General features: G+C 50.8%; 2 protein-coding genes across 3 annotated transcripts; one reads left to right on the forward strand and one right to left on the reverse strand.

Annotated features, from left to right (window-relative positions):
- Nucleotides 1-3,908: 3,908 nt before the first annotated feature.
- Nucleotides 3,909-15,451, forward strand: cilp (cartilage intermediate layer protein, nucleotide pyrophosphohydrolase). Of its 2 annotated transcripts, none has more exons than XM_057024624.1 (9): nt 3,909-5,105; nt 10,816-10,919; nt 11,048-11,101; nt 11,171-11,440; nt 11,548-11,727; nt 11,796-12,101; nt 12,181-12,289; nt 12,728-12,876; nt 12,985-15,451. In XM_057024624.1, the coding sequence occupies exons 2-9, from the start codon at nt 10,856-10,858 to the stop codon at nt 15,342-15,344; spliced, it is 3,492 nt and encodes a 1,163-aa protein (XP_056880604.1). In that variant the 5' UTR covers nt 3,909-5,105; nt 10,816-10,855; the 3' UTR covers nt 15,345-15,451. The 2 variants fall into 2 exon arrangements, with proteins under 2 accessions (XP_056880604.1, XP_056880599.1); XM_057024619.1 differs by lacking the exon at nt 3,909-5,105 and adding an exon at nt 10,027-10,116.
- A 61-nt stretch (nt 15,452-15,512) lies between these two features.
- On the reverse strand, nt 15,513-19,186 carry eif3jb (eukaryotic translation initiation factor 3, subunit Jb). The gene is made up of 8 exons (XM_057025028.1): nt 18,966-19,186; nt 18,746-18,834; nt 17,364-17,421; nt 17,175-17,278; nt 17,009-17,108; nt 16,764-16,934; nt 16,607-16,680; nt 15,513-16,507 (listed from the first exon to the last, which is right to left on the reverse strand). Exons 1-8 carry the CDS (start codon nt 18,976-18,978, stop codon nt 16,382-16,384), a joined length of 735 nt encoding a protein of 244 aa, XP_056881008.1. The 5' UTR covers nt 18,979-19,186; the 3' UTR covers nt 15,513-16,381.
- Between the last annotated feature and the right edge of the window lie 114 nt (nt 19,187-19,300).

A 19,300-nucleotide genomic window follows, 5' to 3' on the forward strand; every position in this document is an offset into this window, starting at 1 on the left:
GGCGTGCAGATGCTGCGGCGGACACTTGTGCCCCCCCACCCCCGCACCCCCCCTTCCCCCCCACACCACCAATTGATTTATGTCTGCAGGATTGTGCGCACAAATTACACGCTACTTCCTGTGACCTCCTCTCACTTCCCATCGCCCCTCATTCTTCCATCTTAAGGGTTCTTTGTCACCACCACTATGGAAATGGGGCTCTTTTTTGGTGGTGGGGGGGGGGGGGACGGGCTGTCAGATGCAGCTGACGACACCACAGAGGTTCTTGTGCTGCCCCCCCAAGCTTCAGCATTGTTCTCTGGGGGTACACACAGTGGGATACCTATGATATCACATGGTTTTAAAGCCCCCCCCCCCCCCCAGCATTAATATGAAGAATATGCTGATGTTTGCCCCCCCTGCGGGTTTTTTTTTTTTAATTTGCATCTCAATGGCTGATTAGCCTCATTGTGGCCCCACACAGATAATGCATGTCACGCACGTGACAGAGATTCTTCCTCTGGTTTTTCCTCCCAGCTTCTGAATAGAGACGCTAAATGATCACAGCCAGATTCCACAGCTGGAAACGTGCACAGGAAGTGTCTGCTGTCGGGAATCAGCCCTCCCAATCAGCGAGGAGGCAATTAGGCCGGAATTCTTCATGGTCAGGCGGGATGAATGCTGTCTCTCTATCTATCTATCTATCTATCTATCTATCTATCTATCTATCTATCTATCTATCTATCTATCTATCCATCCATCCATCCATCCATCCATCCATCCATCCATCCATCCATCCATCCATCCATCCATCCATCCATCCATTAGCAGTTACTGCACATTGTAGCCGTTAGCTTATTGATTAACACCTCATAACGCATCATTAGCTGCTACCTGTTTCTAGGTTACATCATGCTTGTTGCCCATCATCGTCATCATCATCATCGTCGTCATCATCATCATCATCATCATCATCATCATCATCATCGTGCATTTTGGGACATTATTTACAGAGGTGTGAAAAATCTCCCCAGCTCCAGGCAGCCCCCCATAATTACATTCCGGTAACTAGTCCGTGTGAGCAGCTGGATCCAGGTGAGGGGGGACCTGCTACCCCCGAGCTCTGTTTCAGGATCTGCTGCTCTGCTCCTGGTTCTTTGGATCGACCGTCACGGGTCTGAACAGGTGTTACACCACACTGAGGGTCAGATTTTACAATTCAGAGGTGCAAAAATTGCTGGATTGGAGTCTCCAGATCACCTGGAGGAGCGAGCGTGTGAGAGCTGAGAGGAGCTGTGACCTGTCCTGGGTGATCTCCTGTATCGCCCCCCCCAGTCCTAAATGGTGGATAACTGAGACGGACGGATGGCTGAACAAGTGAAACAAGTGTTTTCCTTCCAATTAAGGCGTCCGTTGGTGTGAGCTGTGCACGTCTGTGACGTCCTGAGAGAAGCAGCCTGTCAATCAGGAGCCTGTGTGAGGAGCAGCATAAAAGGAGCAATTTAACTACCAATGTCGTCGCGTGTGAATGAAACTGCTCCTGCCAACGTAGGTTTTTTATAATGGGAACAAAGGAATTCAAACGCAGGTGCCTGACTTTGTGTGAACACGCAGCCGACTGTCACCTGACCAAGGTCTTCTGAAGGTCGCCGCGGGGCTCAGCAACAGATCTGCCCCACACACACACACACACACACATATCGGAGTCATGTCATTCAGCCCCCCACCCTCCCTCCTCCCTGGATAAACAGCATCTTTTTATGCCAGATCGCTCCTCCGGACATGAAACACGCTCCGAGCCGCCTCCTTTCCCGGGGAAACGGCGTTGCCATATGCAGCCGTAATTGAGCAGTGGGGGCCAATTAGCTTCGACCCGCCGTTCGTTTGTCTCTGACACCCCATCAAAGCCGCAGTAACGGTGGAGAGGCCGTCACATTAATGGCCATCAGCGCCGCGTCCCTTTAAAAGCAACACGTTTTCAGGTCGTATCGGGGATGAAAGTTTTATCCTCCCATATTTTCAGGCGTAACGCGGAACAAATCTACCCGAGTGGCCTCGTCAAGGCTGGCAAAGGTCGTCCTCCGAGCCTCTGAGGTAATGAAGCAGGATCTTAGCAACCACGGCCTCTGACCATTGGAAATCCATCATGATTAATTGATCAGGCCTGGGAATATAACCTTGTCACGGGATCAATTGGCTCCGAGCGGCTGAGGGATCGGACCCGGCTGACACCGGTTTTGCCTGCGCGACTGCTGAGTTGCAAAATTTACCTAAAATCAATCACAAAAATTAAAGCTGAAACATAAAGACAGATGATTGATGGAGATCGTCTCTGCTTCCCCGGAATGTCAGCAGTGTCAGTGGCTGCCTGGAATGATGGACAGATTTACAGATTTACTCATTTATCATTGAATACTGGAAATGGGGGAAGACCTGTTGCCCCCGGTCTTTTTCGATAACCTTGTCGGATTTAGACGCGTTTTTTCAACTACATGTGGAGCGCCAATGAGCAAATGTTGGAATTTATAGAATTCCAGAGGTAAGAAATGGATCAGGAAATCAGGAGGGACGCTGGTGGAAAGAACGAAAGAAAATAGGATGAATAAAAAGTGAAAGAGAATTTATAGACGAATGGAAATGAGGGAGAAGAGTTAAAGAGAGGCTGATAACCAGTCATCAAAGGGCATAAATAGAAACAAAATCATGCATTATTAATGCTTTCAACAACACTAATGTGCATTTGACTCTGTTTTTGTGACGATGAACATCTTTTTTCGCTCCGGTTTCTTAAAAAAAACCAGAATCCGACGCTGGGATCTACATCAGAGCAGAGAAAGCAATAAAGCAGGCGACCAGAACACCAAAGGACTGAGATAAAAGAGCAGAACTGCAGTCAAAAGGGTGAAGAAGAAATGGACTCGGTGTTTGTTCGGGGCCACTGCCGGTCAGAGCCGTTCAATCAGGCCGCCACGGCCACAGGGTCAGAATAAAAGGTGGAAAGGTAATCTCTGTTGTAAGAGCTTCCTGCTTCCACAGGTGGATCAATGCCCGCCGGGCCAGAAAAGACTCATTCCACCTCTTCACCTGAGCTCGCCATTACTGCGGGCAGAGCGGGGCACCTCGGTCTGGGGGCGCCCACATCTGTCACCATCGTATTAGTTTTAATGTCACTTCCTCACCCTTTTTCCCTCTATTCCCCCCCCCCTCTCTTTGGCAGAGCAAAGATGGATGGAAGGTGTAGAAAAGTGGGTCACACGCTCTCCGTGTGAGAGTTCATTATCTTAAACGCAGAGAAGGAAGAGAGGCTCTCTGGGGTTCCCTGCAGCCGTGTGTGTGTGTGTGTGGGGGGGGGGGGGGGGGGGGGGTTCAAGGCTTTAAAGATGGGAAGGGCCGTGCAGGTCAAGAGCGCCAGACAATAAACACAACACTCAGCAGCAGACAGCAACACAAAAGGGAAGTAATAACAAAAAAGGGGGGAAAGAAGCAAACTGTGTCCTGCCGCAACTGTTCCAGTCTCATGGAAGTGTGTGTGTGTGTGTGTGTGTGTGTGTGTGCGTGTGTGCGTGTGTGTGTGTGTGATGCATGCATGGCCATGCCAGTGTCCTCGCATGTGTACAGTCGCCGTTTATCCCCTATCAGTATGCTGCCAATTGTCAGACTGGAAGCTGCTCTTTCAGACCCGGAACAAAAGGTTCCCTTTCCCAGTGTTCCCGCTCCATGGATGCGCTGCTTTGCCTCTTGAATGAAGCAGCGCAGAGACAAAGGGTGAATAAACGGGCGCCACAATGAAGGATTTATTAACTCATGTAAGTAGAACCACCTCAAGAGGTGTGAAGAGTGGGGGGGGGGGGGGGGGGCAGAGAGGAATGGGGGGGGGGCAGCAGGGGAGAGGAAATGTTCCCAGAGCCGTTCATGCCGGACAATTATTTGGTGTTCTGGCTGGTCGAAACGGGCGCGGATCCGAGGGGAACGGCGGTCAAACGAAGAAACGAGAGGAGGAAAAGCATCTTTATTCTGGCGTTCCCTGAAATCCAAGCAGACCGAAATCCTGAAAGCCGAGCGAGCCCGGATGAAGCTGACAGCAACAACCGGTGGCTTCCCGCTGGGAATCAAAGATGGCGTCGGAGCGCCGACGTGCCGCTCTCGTGCTGCCTGGGAGGCGTTCGCATGTTCTCACAGCCTGAAGAGCGACACACGGACGGCTGCAAACACCTTCTGCAATAACAGATGAGGCCTAATAATGAAGCGGATCAAGCGCCAGGTGCACGTGTTGATCCCCGAAGGTGCGTTTAGTGGCGTGTGACGTCGGCGGGGGCCCCTCCTCCGGCCGTGGAGCCGCGAGATTGGATGTTGGATCTGGTGGGAGCTTTATCATTACAGCCTCTGACCGGCCGAGTGTGAAGTCTGCCAGCTGCTCCCGTCCTCACACCTGACAGTTACACCGGTGCCCCCCGTTCATCCCAGATAATCCCCGAACACCCCCCCACCTTCCCACCGGAGATCAGTCGTTATCCTGCAGGCTTCTGCCCGTCTGTTATTTCTGACAGACGTGCGCCGCTCTTCCCTCTAACAAGCTCTCGGCAGGTGGGCTCATTCACCTCCAGATATAAGAAAGAATTTGTGTGAAACAAGCGGGTTTTTTTAAAGGTTAAGCTCTGTAGAAGAATTCTAGAAGCTCTGTGAGGCTGAAGCAGGATGTAGAGAGGAGCCCGAACACAGCGTAAAACCAACCTGTTGCGTGACCTTTGCCCTTGGCCCGTTGCCATGTGATTTGTCTTAATTGCTCTGCGCTAGTTAGCATTTCATTACAGCTGGTAGTTGCCAAACGTCCCATTTTTCACAGGACTGTTCTCATTTTTCTTCCGCTGTCCCAGCAAAATAAAAAAATTCTCTCCCAGAGACGACCTGCTGGACATCGGCTTGGACGTGCGCGTCTTATTGGAGGATTAGCAGGGAGAGCTATGGTGGGACTAGCTCACACAGGAGGCTGCATTGACGCCATACGTCAGTTTATATGCAGAGGAGGAAAAGTGAAAATTGAACGCTCAGACGGTAATGTGGAGTTCTGAGTGGATGAATGATTGCATTACGCTCTACTTCCTGTCGCGTTGACATCTGTGAAGCAGGTAGGTGACCTTCATGCTGTTTCTCTGCATACTCAGTCCACTCCGGATGCTTTTAAGGTTATACTGCATCCAAATGAGCCCTGTGCGAGCATTACGCACTGACATCGAGAGCAGGGCTCTTCCATTGCCCTGTGGCGTGAGGATGCATCCAACCAGAGGTGCAGCCGCCTCACGGGCTCTGTTTAAAAGGGCATTTGTGAGGAAGCCAGTCTCCACTGCACACTTTTGTTTGGTTTCATCGTTTGGATACGAGCGCGGCTCAGTGTCTCCTCTCTGGTGGGTCCAGGACACACTGGTGGACTCCAGTGTGGTAGCTTTGAATGAGTCCACAGAGAGGGCCCGCTGATGATGCAGCACCTAGCTAAACCTCCGTTACGCTATGCAGGCAAGCAGGGAAGCATAAACTAGGCTTTAGCTTTTAGCAGGGAAGCATAAACTAGGCTTTAGCTTTTAGCTGCGTCCTCTCCTCTTCATCATGATGCTGCATTCAGGTGAAATGGGAAAAATATTGGTCGGGAGTCACCGGCACACGTTTGGTGCCGTCGTCCACATCTGTGGCCCACTGGCACAGACAGAGGAAGCCATGACTGGATGAATAATGTTGGTTTTGTCACAGAAGTGAACATTTCTTTATTTTCACTGGGGGTTTTTACCAATTGTGACCTTTAAAGCGCATTAACCTTTGAAAAAATAAAGCATCAGGGGTTAATATGTTGTTTCAACCACAACAGTATGTGGATGTAACCTTTTTTTCTTTTTAACTATTATTCCATATTTCAGCTGCACACAAAAGATTTTTTTTTTAATTTGTTTGCCTTTTTTTCTTATTAATCTCTTCAGTGTCAGATGTGCTGGAGGAGATTTACTGCACATTAGCGACACCTACTGGCAAAAAGAGGCACATCACCTCGGAAACACTCGCGGACCCGCAGTTGTATGGTGTGACATTATTCTACACAAAAAAGAAAGAAAAATCAGACTGTTTTAGCATCTTAATCTCAATAATTCTGATCTGCTTTCTGGTGAACATCCTTCACATCTCATAACAATCCCATAAGTGTTATAACGAACAAAAGAGAGCAGGGAGGAGTTATTACAGAAAAATAGTGCCAGCAGCACAGCAGGGGGCAGCAGACTAATGAGCGTCATCAGGTAATAATGGACATTCCAATAAAAAGTTAAAACCAATGAATCAGAGCTGTGTGTTCACAGATCATAACTAATGTCACGCTTGTTTCCATGTTCTACCGGAGGGCTTCAATCACGCCACACTGACATGAGAACAGGTCATTACAGGTGGAGTGAAAACAGTTATTACGGGTCCGTTCAACGTAGCTATTACTCTGTCCGTGACCTCCCTTCCCTTGATAGATTGGTCCTATTCTCATCCTTCATTTTCAGGAGGAACTACGGTGGATTCCAGGAAACCAGATGGATTTTCCCATCGTCTCGAGTCCATCAGATTAGGCTCTATTAGACCTCCTGCCTTTATTTTAGCGTTGATAATGAACGACGCTGCACATTTAGCCAAGTCTGAGATGTGTTCTTTAGTTCGTTCAAGAGAAGCAGGTGTGTTTTCAGGCCATTGGGATCATTGAAATTCCAGACAGAACACATCAGGGCATCAGATTATATGTGGAAAACCGCACCGGCACCTGATTACGAGCAGGAACTTATTTGTCTTTACAGTTCTATCGCACCAAAGTCCAAAGTTGTCTTGATAATAGTTTGATGAGGGAAGGAAGGAAGTGCAGGAGCTCCCAGACAGTGATGTCATGGCTCTGAGAAGATCCTGCACCGGAGGCGATTGCGCCGTCTGGTTCCCAGCGTGGTCGTCCAGAGGGGGAGGCTGCTGGTCCTGGTTTCACCAGCGAGGACGATCGATGACGTTTTGTTGCCCCTTTATGTGAAGGCCTCGCGGTGCCTTCAGGTGACGGGCGCTCTGACATTTACACGCATTATTGACAAACATATTAAGGCTTTTGTCATCTGTCTGATACTGCGGAGAAGGTCGATTCTCACAGGTTTGGCTCATAAATCTGTCCGTGATTGCCGTTTCCTTTGGGGGGGGGGGGGCATTTTTCCAGCTTCTCTCACATTTCAACCACTTATCTGGCAAGTGGATCAAACTACTGTAGCTTTAAACTCTTCCACATTGGGTACTTCACACCAAAGCAACCCCATTTGCAGCCCAGTAAGTGTTTGCAGGACGGCCCCCGCCTTTAACGACCTGCAGTAATTGTCGTGTCCTCATCGTGCTTTGATGTCATGTTGCCTCTGTGAGGTGGCTTTGAAAGTCTCCCCCAGGAGCATCGTACATGGACTTAATCTCGTATAAAATGACCCAAATTACAACACCATTCAACTGCTGCTTAGGTTTTTGATGGATTTAAACCAAATGATGGGACGAACAGAGCAAATGTTGCCATTCACATCACAAACAAAATTCAAATGGGCAATTTCCATAAAGGGAAACTGTAGAAAAGGGTCAGGACCTAAAAACATCAAATCGGACCAGATCCTCACTGGGACACGGTGGATTTTCCCTTTGTTTCCCAGTTTCTCTCCTCTGTACGGGATCTGTGAAGCTCAGACAGAAAGAATCTCTCTGGGTCCCTCAGGATCTCTGTGAATACAGATGAGTCATCTGATCAGGGAACAGTTGAGGTGGGAACATCTCCACGGTATTTCCACTGCAACTAGCCGGAACAGCGTCTACAGACAGGACCCGTGCCTGGTGAAGGCTGCAGCTGCTCCGTTTCCTGTTCTCCATCCTGGGACACAAAGTATGAAGCAACTTCGACGTTTTTTCTTCGTGACCTGGATCAAAGTATGAAATTCTTCCTCTCCTGCGTGTGCGTCTGATTCTGGGTCGTGGTTTTTGCTGCATGCGGCTGGTCTGAAAAATAAAGATCTTCGTTTATGTGAGCCAGGTTTTAGATCTACAAAATCCAAATAAAGCTTCTGAAATTCCTGGAAGATTAGAAGAATTCCTTCTTTGCGAGGGTTACGTCACAAAGCCATTAGCACCATTGCTAACACCTGTGTTTGTTATGTCGGAACAAAATACGGCCTCCAGTTTTAGGACGTATAAACTGCAATATTTTCATTTTAGGTGTAATTAAATAGCAGAAAGGCTCAAGGAATTTTGTGGGGGTTTTTTGCACTGTAAAAGCGAATGATTTGTGTCTATTTATCAAATGTTAGACTGGTAAAATTCCAATAAATCCCTGGTATTTTGTATTTGGTCAGAGATAGTGTTTGTTTTTTTTAATTTAATAATTCCTTGACCAATTAAATGTGGTGAATTATATTTGTTAAGTAAAGCTGTTGAATCTTGATTTAAACTTATAAAACATGAGAAATATCCCAGAGGTTTCGTGATAAAATGTTAAACAGCTGGATGTTTCGCTGAGCACAGATTTGTGTTCTAGTCATGAAACTGATTTAAAGACTCCGGATTTAAAGTTTTCCGTCCCTCCAGACAGATTCCGTCCCTCGGCAGGGCTCCAGAGGCCCCGGGTCCAGCAGGAAGATGGACGACCTCAGCGGACACGTATCAGACGTCCTTCACGTCGTCCCCACATGTTTCCAATCTGGCTCTGAGTTCTGCGCGTCTGCTTGCTATAGTGGGCCGAGGCGACCGGAGAAGATGGAGGCAGAGCTGTGACCTTTACACGTGCGCTCCAGAACATGTCCTCCTCGCTGTCCTCTTTACTGTCATTCGTCCTCTACAGATGAAACTGCTCTTCAGGTGTCCAGTGTCCACCTAGCAAATGGGAAAAGCTCAGAGGTTGAGGGGGGATTGGTGTTTATGCTGCCTTTATGGCTCCTAGCAGCATAAAGAACCTCTGCTACTGTCATTAGGGGCCCTGCATCAAACAGAGGTATGGGGGGGGGGGGGGGTCCTCTGTGCAGAGAGGCGCCGACAGATTTGGAATTCAAGAACAGAACGTTCAAAATTTACATTTACGCGAAGCCTCAAGAGGTTCAGTTGTTGGTGAGGAACAAAAGTCCCGAAATTCAACACAGATTGTTTGTGGTTTTAACTGGACGGATGTTGAATTCTGCAGCTGTTGAATTAAAATGAAAATTGTCATGTGGTGATTGTGTAACTTGAACCACTCGGGCCCGGTCCCGCTCAAGGTTTCTTCCCGTTGTTCATTGGCCGTTCCCTGTGTAACCTGAATAAAAGAAGCCGTGTTGACTCTTATTGTTGACTCACACATGGACATAAATGATGAGACGTAGGTGTAATAAGATGGTGGCTGGATGCAGCGATGAAACGAAAGGTTCAGGAAAAATAAACCGGTCTTTGGTTGGTGCCCGGCAGTCACCGCCAGATGTTGAACTAGAACCAGGCTGACAACAGCCGAGCTTCGCCTGCTGCGTTTGAAGTTCGCCAACCGAAGGAAATGAGCCCGAATCGCCCTCGTTAGCATCAACCTTCTCATTAGCTGCTCCTCCAACATGAATTGGCTGCCCTCCATTTAAAGGCTGTTGCTGTGAAAATGGGCTGCGGTTGCTGCCGTTTCCCGGCGACCCGACTGTTTGTGCGTCTGTTCCCTGCCCTCTTCTTCATCACCTGTCACCTCTGCCCCCCCATGTGTCCAGAGGAAATAATTATCTGCATTCCTGTACGGAAAACAACACATGCATCCGAACGGTCGACCCAGCTTTGACACCGTTTGATGTTTGCAGCCTGAACGCTGCCTGGAAATATGGTGATGTTGGGTCGGGTGGTGCTGCCGCCCTGGTGGTGACGGTAATGGCGAATAATGGGGGGAGGCTCAGTCAGGTAAAGTCAGGTACGGTCCAAACAGAGCGGAGAACTTAGAAAAAATGGTATCTGCCGTTAAGGGGGGGGGGGAGGGGAGAGGGGGCAGGGAGGTATAAAGGGACCAGCGAAGGAGTGTGGGGAACAGAGGAGGAGAAGAGAGGAGAGAAACGATACTGGGGAGGAAAGAAAAAATCGTTGATACAGAAGCAGGAAACAACCGTGGACACCGAGGTAGGAGAGTAGTTATATATGTAATATATATACATATATATATATACAATATGCTGGTGGCACCATTAGAGTTGAGAAAATCAGGATTTTTAAATTACAACTGCTGCTTGAGTATATCTGAGTGTCTAAGCTGCAGCATGAGAAGATGAAACTGTTCATTCCAAATTTGAGCTTTGCTGTCATTTGTTGTGAATTATGATCCGCACTAATGCTGTTTTTCCAAGGATGTTTTATTTTATAAATTAGCTACCACGTTCTTTTCGTGCTATAAAACAAGTGCATGAGAAAATCCGACTCCTGGTCCATGAAAGAGGCAGAAATCCTGCTTATCATCTGTTTTGCTTGTGTGCTTGTGTGTGTGTGTGTGTGTGTGTGTGTGTGTGTGTGTGTGTGTGTGTGTGTGTGTTGGATGTTTGGATAGTGTTTTGTCAGTGGATTTCTTTGCGCTCCAGTGCCAAATGGTGATGGCTAACACAGATGTGTAACCTGAGCTGGGGTCTCCAACCAGCCGTGTTTTTTAACCCTCAAAGTCAAAATGGAATTTCTGCTGAAAGAAGCCGTATTTTTGTTGAGCTGTTGAACCGAATCCAGTTAAGATGCAAAGTTACAGTCTTCCTACATCATTTGTGTGTGTGTGTGTGTGTGTGTGTTTTGCCTTTGTCTCACTGTGGGTTCCTGCTGTAAACCTCCCCGGGAAAGGTGAAAGGTCGAGCATCAGAGGTAGCAGCAGTGTGTAAGAATGCCGGCGTGGCGGCTTCTTCTCATCCTGGCGGTCGTGGGAGCCTCCGGCTCTAAAACACAAGGTGAGTCCCTGAAGAAGCCCCCCCCCCCGGACACGTGCATGGTTGATACAGCAGGGAGGTGTTTGGAGATAATACCTGAGCTGTTGTGTGAGAGGCAAACGCTGTCCTGTCTGTCTGTCTGTCGGCAGGACTGCGGAGACGTGACCATCAAGAGTCCGGTCCTGCTGGGTTCCACTCAGACGGTAACGTACTGTGAGGATCGTGAATGCTCCATCAGACCCATTCAGACCCCTGACCTGTTTGTGACGCAGACACTTCTGAGTGGACCACTTGGTTCAACGTGGATCACCCCGGTGGCCGTGGAGACTACGAGCAGCTGGACGCCATTCGCTTTTACTACCGTACCCGGGTGTGTGCGAACCCCCGAGCCATCGAAGCAAGAACCACCGAATGGGTGCCAGTACGAGAAACAGGCGAAAAGGTCCATGCTGACCCCACCGTGGGCTTCTGGTGCCTCAACGAGGAGCAGGGGCCCGGCCGAAACTGCTCCAACTACGCGGTCCGATTCCTCTGCCCCAAAGGTCTGGTGCTGGAATGTCTTTAAAAATCCATCTTTTGTGTTTGGCCCAAACGGCTCAGAATCTGGTGGCATTCACGACTATTATGGAGAACCTGTTTCTCTCAACAGATGACGGTGTCCACATTCAGGGAACCTGGGGTCTGTGGTCAGAATGGAGCCCATGTCCAGCACTCTGTGGCCAGGTCGGGGTCCAAACTCGCTCCAGAACCTGCCAGTCACGCTCCACACCTTGCACTGGGCCAATGGTGGGAGGAAAAGAATGCAATGGACCAGAGTGCCCCAAAACAGGTCAGAGGCTTCATTCAATCATCTCCTCACATGGAAGAACAGTCTTTGGACATAACTCTGCTCCCCAGAATGCTCCCTGCTGTGTGCGATGGGCAATGTCAACGCAGAATGTGACGCGTGCATGTGTGAAGAACACACCCTGCTGGGTTCTGTGCGCGGCGCCGGGGGTCTCACCGCGGAAGGAGCTGTCATCCTTCGGTCAGGGAAACTCCTCACAGTTACCGACCACAACGGCCATTTCAGAATCCCTGGTATTTGCCCCGACGGCAACACCACCCTGACCTTCATCCTGAAGGGTCACTCCCCCCTCAGCGCCGCTGCGCCCCGCGGCAGCGACCGGGTCTCAGTCCTCAGTGTCCAGCTGAAACGGACGGGTACGGCAATCGACTGGAGCGACACGTACAGAAGAACAACAACCCAAAACAACTTTGTAATCATGTCTATATTTTCCAGAGAAGCTGCACGTGTTGAGCAACCCGGAGAGTAAAGTCCGGAGGGAGGGACAAACCGCCGCCTTCTGCTGCAAAGTGGCCGGAACGCCACAGCCAGACAAGTACCAGTGGTACGATATCTAATCCTTGATGAGCGTCGATGGCGGCAAAACGGGTTTCAGTTAACTATGCCTCGGACACGGAAACGGTTGTTAGCACAGTAGTGTAGCATCCTGTCCTACGGGTACTGGTCCATTCTAGCAGGACACTTCAGTGGGTACAGCATAGACCAGAACGGTGCACCTTCTGTTAGTACTACCCCTGCCCTGGAGGGACCATGACACCACAGCAGTGCTACAGTGTAGCAGTGTAGTTTGCCAGTAAATTCAGAAGAAGAAATAAATTGTTAAACTATAAATGTGAATCTGCCAAGTCCTCCCTCTGGACGTGTCTCGGCGTGCTGCTCGATATCCTAACTGAAGATGCATAAAAGGAACCATTTGGGTGTGAAATGACCTTTGGATTAGTTTCTCTCTTCATCAGCACCTTCTGTTCTTCTGTTCACACAGGTTCCATAACGACACTCTCCTGGAGAAGCACTCCGACAGCACTTTAGTCCTCAAAGACCTGCGTCCAGAGCAGGCGGGGGAGTACTGCTGCAGGGCCAGCGGGCCGTCCGGGGTCATAAAGACCAAACCAGCGATGCTCAGAGTTTTAGGTGTGCCTCCGTAAATTTGTCGACACACAAATTCACGTGGATTATAGTTTATTTCTTCAAAAAGATCGAAACGATCAGATTAAAACTGCGATCTGCTCTCCTTCACAGCTAAAGATGAGCAGTCGTGCAATCCCAAACCCGAATCCCACCTCATCCGTCTTCCACACGATTGTTACCAGAACACCACCGACTCCTTCTACTACGATGTGGGCAAGTGTACCTCCAGAACCTGTTCTGGACATCTGGACAACGGCATCAGGTGCAAAGACCAAGCGACCTACTGCTGCGGTGTGCAGAAGATGGAGGAGAGGCAGCTGACGTGCCGGGGCTACCACCTGCCCACCATGGTGGTGACCCAGTGCGGCTGCCAGAAGTGCGTGGACACCAAGGCCGTTGTGTACGGCAGGGCCTCTGCTGCAGACAACGGTGAGCCCATGAGGTTCGGACACGTCTTCATGAACGGCGTCAGGATCGGTCGTACGGGCTACAAAGGCACCTTCTCCGTCCAGGTTCCTCCAGACACGGAGAGGCTGGTCCTGACTTTCGTGGACAACATGCAGAAATTCATCAACACCACAAAAGTGCTGCCATTTAACGCCAGAGGAGGGTCCGTTTACCACGAAATTAAGCTCCTGAGAAAAAAAGCCCCCGTGACAATCAGCACAGCAGAAACCAACACCTTGGAGCTCGGAGAGGTGGAAGGCCAGGAGGCGATGGTTCGGCTTCAGATCCCTCCAAATTCCTTCTACACGGAAAAAGGGGAGGTTTTTACAGGTAACGTCAACGCCAGCGTGACGTTCCTGGACCCCAGAGACGTGTCCACGGCCGCTGCTGCTCAAAGTGATCTCAACTTTGTGGGAAATGAAGGAGATGTTCTCCCACTGAGAACATATGGGATGTTCTCAGTTGACTTCAGGGGCGGGGAAACCAACGAGCCCCTAAACGCTGGTGAAGTGAAGGTATTCTTGGACTCCGCCCAGGTGAAAATGCCCGAGCACGTCAACTCCATGAAACTGTGGTCTCTGAACCCCGATACTGGCCTGTGGGAGGAGGAAGGAAGCCTGAAGGTGGAGCAGAAAAGAAGAGGGAAACGAGAGGAGAGAACCTTTTTGATCGGGAACATGGAGATCCGAGAGCGGCGCCTCTTTAACCTGGATGTCCCGGAGAACCGCAGGTGCTACGTGAAAGTGAGAGCCTTCCGCAGTGAGCGTTTCATGCCCAGCGAGCAGGTGGAGGGTGTGGTTGTGAGCCTGATAAACATGGAGCCCGCGGCGGGCTACTCGTCAAACCCCCGCGCCTGGGGCCGATTCGACAGCGTGGTCACCGGCCCGAACGGGGCGTGTCTTCCCGCCTTCTGCGACGAGCAGAGAGCCGATGCTTATTCTGCCCACGTCATGGCCAACCTGGGGGGGGAGGAGCTGGAGGCCGTCTCGTCTTCTCCCAAACTCAACCCTAATCTCATCGGCGTGCCTCAACCTTACCTGGATAAACTGAACTACAGGCGGTCAGATCACGAGGACCCGAGACTGAAGAAGACGGCGTTCAGCATCAACGTGGCCAAGCCGAGCGCCAACACGGCCGAGGAGGGAAACGGGCCGGTGTACGCGTTTGAGAAGCTGAAGGAGTGCGAGGAGGCCCCGTTCAGCGCGTCGCACTTCCGCTTCTCAAGGGTTGAAGGCGACGGTTACGATTACAACACGGTGCCTTTCAACGAGGACGACCCCATGAGCTGGACGGAGGACTACCTGAGCTGGTGGCCCAAGCCCACGGAATACCGGGCCTGCTACATTAAAGTCAAACTCAGCAGCCCGCACGAGCTCAACGTAAGGTCCCGGAACATGGGGGGAACCCACCCCAAGACTGTGGGCCAGCTTTACGGCCTCAGAGACACCCAAAGCATCCGGGACATGGAGCAGGCCAACGTTTCAGCCGTGTGCCTCGAGTTCAAGTGCAGCGGAATGCTGTACGACCAAGAGCGCGTGGATCGGACCCTGGTGAAGGTGATCCCGCAAGGAAGCTGCAAGAGGGAGCACGTGAACCCGATGCTTATGGAGTATCTGGTCAACCACCTGCCCCTGGTGGTGAACAACGACACCAACGAGTTCACCATGCTGGCCCCCCTCGACCCTCTGGGCCACAACTACGGCATCTACACGGTGACGGACCAGGACCCTCGCATGGCCAAAGAGATCGCCCTGGGGCGCTGCTTCGATGGCACCTCCGACGGAACCTCTCGGGTCATGAAGAGCGGCGAGGGCGTGGCTCTGGCGTTCACGTGTGGAGACCGCGAGGCGACGCGCCAGAACGTCTTCCAGAGCGGCCAGGGCCAAGCGACGGGCGGGACCGGGGAGGGCAGACAGAACCGACGCCGGCAGAGAGCCAACGCGGCCCGCGGCAGCCGGCGGCGGAGCGCCAGAAACCACACGGGGAAGGCGCAGAAGACGGCGACCAAAGCGCGAGAGAATTAACCGGCCCGAGCTGTCAATATTTGGGTTTTTGTCCTTCTGTTATTCTTTACGTTTTCAGCTGTATTAGACTGACTGACTGTAAATAGAGTATTTATTACACATCCTCAGCCGGGTCGTGCTCTGGTACCGTCTCCTTCACTGTTGTAAACAAGACCAGGACACAGTTGATGATTTTGACCAGTGATTTATTAAATTAGATGCTTATAAAACACTGCGGACGCTTCATCTGCCACATGGCACCAGTCCAATTTTCCATGTAACGCCAAAACCTCTCGATTGTTAGAAAACAGGCTAAATGAACCCATTTCAGCCAACCGTAACCACGGCGAGGCCGAGCTCGGGCTGCTCGTGCAGCCGACGGCAGCGGCGTAGAGGACGCTGCGTTCTCGTTGACCTGCATTAGCAAAACGCAATTCTGCAAATGAATTCCCATGCACAGAAAAAGACCTAGCAGCGCTCTAAGCTCCGCTTCCTTCCCGGGTATTCCAGACGTGTGGAAGGCTGCGATGGATCACGTCACGTTTAACGCGCTCGCCGCACCCAACAGGGCGGCCGACGCAACAACCGAGACGCTAACGAGCTGGATGATCTTCTGGATTTGGCAACTGCTGGTGGAGCCTGTACTGGTCATCCACAGGTGGGACCTGTATGTACACGACATTCCCGTTTCAGAATTTGCATAGAACCTGGAGTTTCTATGTCACTACCTTTACAACTGCAATACTGGATCTGCCATTGGGAGCGCGAGCAAACTGATAAAACGGCCCCGTAGAAGCGGGTCACGATGCGTCCCCCCCCCCTCCCCGACAGATTCATTAGTGATGAGAAAGAAAAGGCAGTCCCATAGGCGAGGGGGGGTTAGATGCTCCTGGTACGGTCCCTCTGCTCAATGTAGCCGAACAACGAAGGGGGCAGTTTGGGTTTCCCAGCGTGAGAAAGTACAGCTGCGTTTCTGAGGGTTGAAACGGGGAAGCGGCGATGTGGGGAGGGGGGGTTGGGGAGTGGGGGTTGGGGGGGCGGCGGCGTTGGAGCCAGTGTCACATAAAGTCTTCGTAGTCTTGGGCGTAGCCGCCGTCGAACGCTGCATAGTCGAGGTCGTCTTTCATCTGTGCTTTCAATCCTCCGGGCAAGACCGCTTTCTTCTTCTTCTTGCCTTTGTTTTGCTGTAAGATGGAAGGGAAAAAAAAAAAAAAACGCTTGTCAACAGCGCCCCCTGTTGGAGGTCGGAGGAACTGATTGTGTGTGTGGGGGAAAGCACTCACTTTTTCTTGTTTCTGCTTTTCACTTAGTAGAACTGAGAGGGAATTGCTGACCTTCTTCAAGTCGTCTACTTCTACTGTAAGAGGGGAGAAGCACAAGTGAGTGAGGGCCAAAGTAGGAGCTCTGGGGCGGTTCTATGCGAAAAGACGCTGCGCTTACATGAAATGCAGAGTTCCCGAAACAACGACTCCAGGAAATTTGAATAATGCACCGACTTTTCGAACTGGCAAAACTTTTCTTTTAGCAACCTCTCAAACTCGTTGAACTCTTCTTTGGAGGATGGACACATGGCGTCGATGCCCGTCACGGTGTTGGAGGTGCCGCCCACGCCTGAAACAGCCCAAACACCAATGACTCGCCGCCTTCTGGGGGGTTTCAACGCTTCTCAACCAGTCTGTCCTCACCAAAAGCATCTTTTGCCAGCTCCAAATCCGATTGCTCCTGTAGCTTTTTCACCCTCAGCTTCTCCGCGAGCTGTTCCTCCGGGCTGAGTTCCTCCTGCAACTGTAAAAAGAAGAAGCTAGAAAAGGCAACAGGCAGCTGGAATAAAGCATTTATGGCTCCACATACTTCATCCTCCAAGTTCTTCTTCAGCTCCTCTTGTTTCTTCTTTAGTCTTTCTTCTTTTTCTTTGATCTTCTCCATCAACTTCTTCTTTTCAGAGACTTTGGGCTCTGGAATGTAAAATGAAAAACCTCAATCTGCAGAGAACCAACCCGGAACGTCAGCGGGAGTCCGCCGGGAGCTTTCCTGCTGTACCTGTTTTGGTCACCTCTGCTTTTTTCTCTTCATCTTCATCCTCATCGTCCCAGTTGTCCTGCGGAGAACGACAAAATGGGAACGTTGTCGACCAGGTCCACAGTTTCAGGCGTTCTGAGCCCCGCTGAGAGAGCAACTGCGTCTACGTCGGTCTCACCGAGTGTCGCGTCGTGATAAACAACTGCGGAGATCCGCCCAGAAACAACCGCCTGCCGACAGATCAGCATGTGGCTGCGTGTGTAAACTCTTTGATGTCTTGCACACACCTGGTGTAAAGACCCAGAGGTCTCCAGGAGCCGGAGACAGTTCGAGTGGTGGTTTTTAGGACACAACGATGCTGAAATGTGCAGGATTAACAACATGCTACTGCAGCGAATCCATCTAGAAACACGTCAGGGACCAATGCAATCGAAGGTAAATAGTTCCTGGCGGTGAAAACCCACCTGTAAAGGGACAAGAAGCAGCCATTGGCTTGACTTTGTGTGCGTTTTCTCCCACCTGCGTGAACATTTCACCTGCTCTGAATAAGACCGTGAGCTGCAGGCGTGAAATCATCACTTTCTTTAGTTCGGCTTCCAACAATTGAAAAGGCCTCCGCCAGCACGTTCCCTCAATCAATTAACCGAGCATTCTAGACAGCAAACGCAGCCAAAAAGCGCCCAACCTGCCCCGCCACAAACGCCTGTTGTCCTGGGGGAAAGTTCCAGGCCTGCTCCTTGGCCGAGTTGACTCATCAATGCAGGCGGTGGTTTCGCCTGATAGCGGCTAAAGTTGGTTAGCAGGCTAATTCCGCCGCATGTTGAAGTCACTTAAACTCAATTCTGGACGCAAACCCTTCGCTGCCATGATACTTTGATGCGGCCGGATGGTAACTATGGCCGCTACGCACCCACACCGCACGAAGTCCGCCGAAATTAAAGGTCATTTCCCCGCTACCGCAACGATGATGACGCCAAGATAGCAAACACCGTAGCTAACTAGCTTGATTAGTTGGCTAAAGCTACACTATCAAAATGTAGCCGGCTCGTCACAATAATCAACTGGCGTTGACGTCGTTTCACCTTCAAGTTATGCGGGAACTTTCACCGTAAGCGACACCTTCGCCCCGCCGCGCTGACATTCGCGGGGTTGGTGAGAAACCGGGGCGGCAGAAAGCCGACGAGTAACAGGAGAAGTTACCGGGTCTTCCAGATGGAAGCCACATGAGTTAGCAGCCAGCTAAGGTTAGCTCGGTGCTAACAGCCTGGACCCGCGTCGAAGCGTGGCACCGCGGCGGGGACAGCGCTCAAAGCCGGGGGTTGGTCCGGCTCAAACGGACCCGCAACGTGACGGTGGCCCCGACAAACGAAGGCTTCAGCCCACAACCTCCACCTCTCATTTACCTTAATATTTTCATCTTCGTCTTCGCCTTCCCACTTGTCCATCGTTGTCGCCTTTTTAAGCGGCTCCTTCGGCTCGAAGGTGTCAGCGTCTGTAAAAAGGACAACATGAATGTGGTTAAACCGATCCACATCTACCGGGAGAGGATCACAAACACCCATAAAACAAAGCCGGGGCCAGCGAATGCTGCAGACGGCTATCCTCCCCAACTTGGTTTCTCACCCCAGTCCGCCATGTTGGCTGTGTTTGACAGGCTGCTGCGGGCGCTGCTGCCTGTTGGCCGCCGCGGGAACTGTTCCCACCTCCGGCGCGTCACGGCCGAGCGGGAACTCCCCGCTAACTTTGATAGATTCCACTGGAAATGAAACTCCAGTTGGGACCAGTTCCCTCTAAAACATAGTCCGAACCTCTGATTCTTGTCTTCTTGAGGCGAGACACAACGGGGGGCCAAAAAAAAAGACATTTCCTTTGATCTACATTTTACTTGTGTTCTTTTCCCCACACCTTTGATCTATATTTCGCTATATTTAAACATGTATATATTATATCATCTTTAA

This window comes from Takifugu flavidus, chromosome 2 (assembly GCF_003711565.1).
Source record: "Takifugu flavidus isolate HTHZ2018 chromosome 2, ASM371156v2, whole genome shotgun sequence".
Lineage (NCBI taxonomy): Eukaryota > Metazoa > Chordata > Actinopteri > Tetraodontiformes > Tetraodontidae > Takifugu > Takifugu flavidus.

Coding starts and splice junctions, on each gene's coding strand:
- eif3jb (XM_057025028.1), bottom strand. Junction 16,935..17,008: donor GCTGGCAAAAGATGCTTTTG/GTGAGGACAGAC, acceptor GGGCTGTTTCAG/GCGTGGGCGGCACCTCCAAC. Junction 16,508..16,606: donor AAAAGCAGAAACAAGAAAAA/GTGAGTGCTTTC, acceptor TCCATCTTACAG/CAAAACAAAGGCAAGAAGAA.
- cilp (XM_057024624.1), top strand. CDS start 10,856: ATGCCGGCGTGGCGGCTTCTTCTCATCCTGGCGGTCGTGGGAGCCTCC. Junction 11,102..11,170: donor TGCTGGGTTCCACTCAGACG/GTAACGTACTGT, acceptor TTTGTGACGCAG/ACACTTCTGAGTGGACCACT. Junction 11,728..11,795: donor ACCAGAGTGCCCCAAAACAG/GTCAGAGGCTTC, acceptor TCTGCTCCCCAG/AATGCTCCCTGCTGTGTGCG.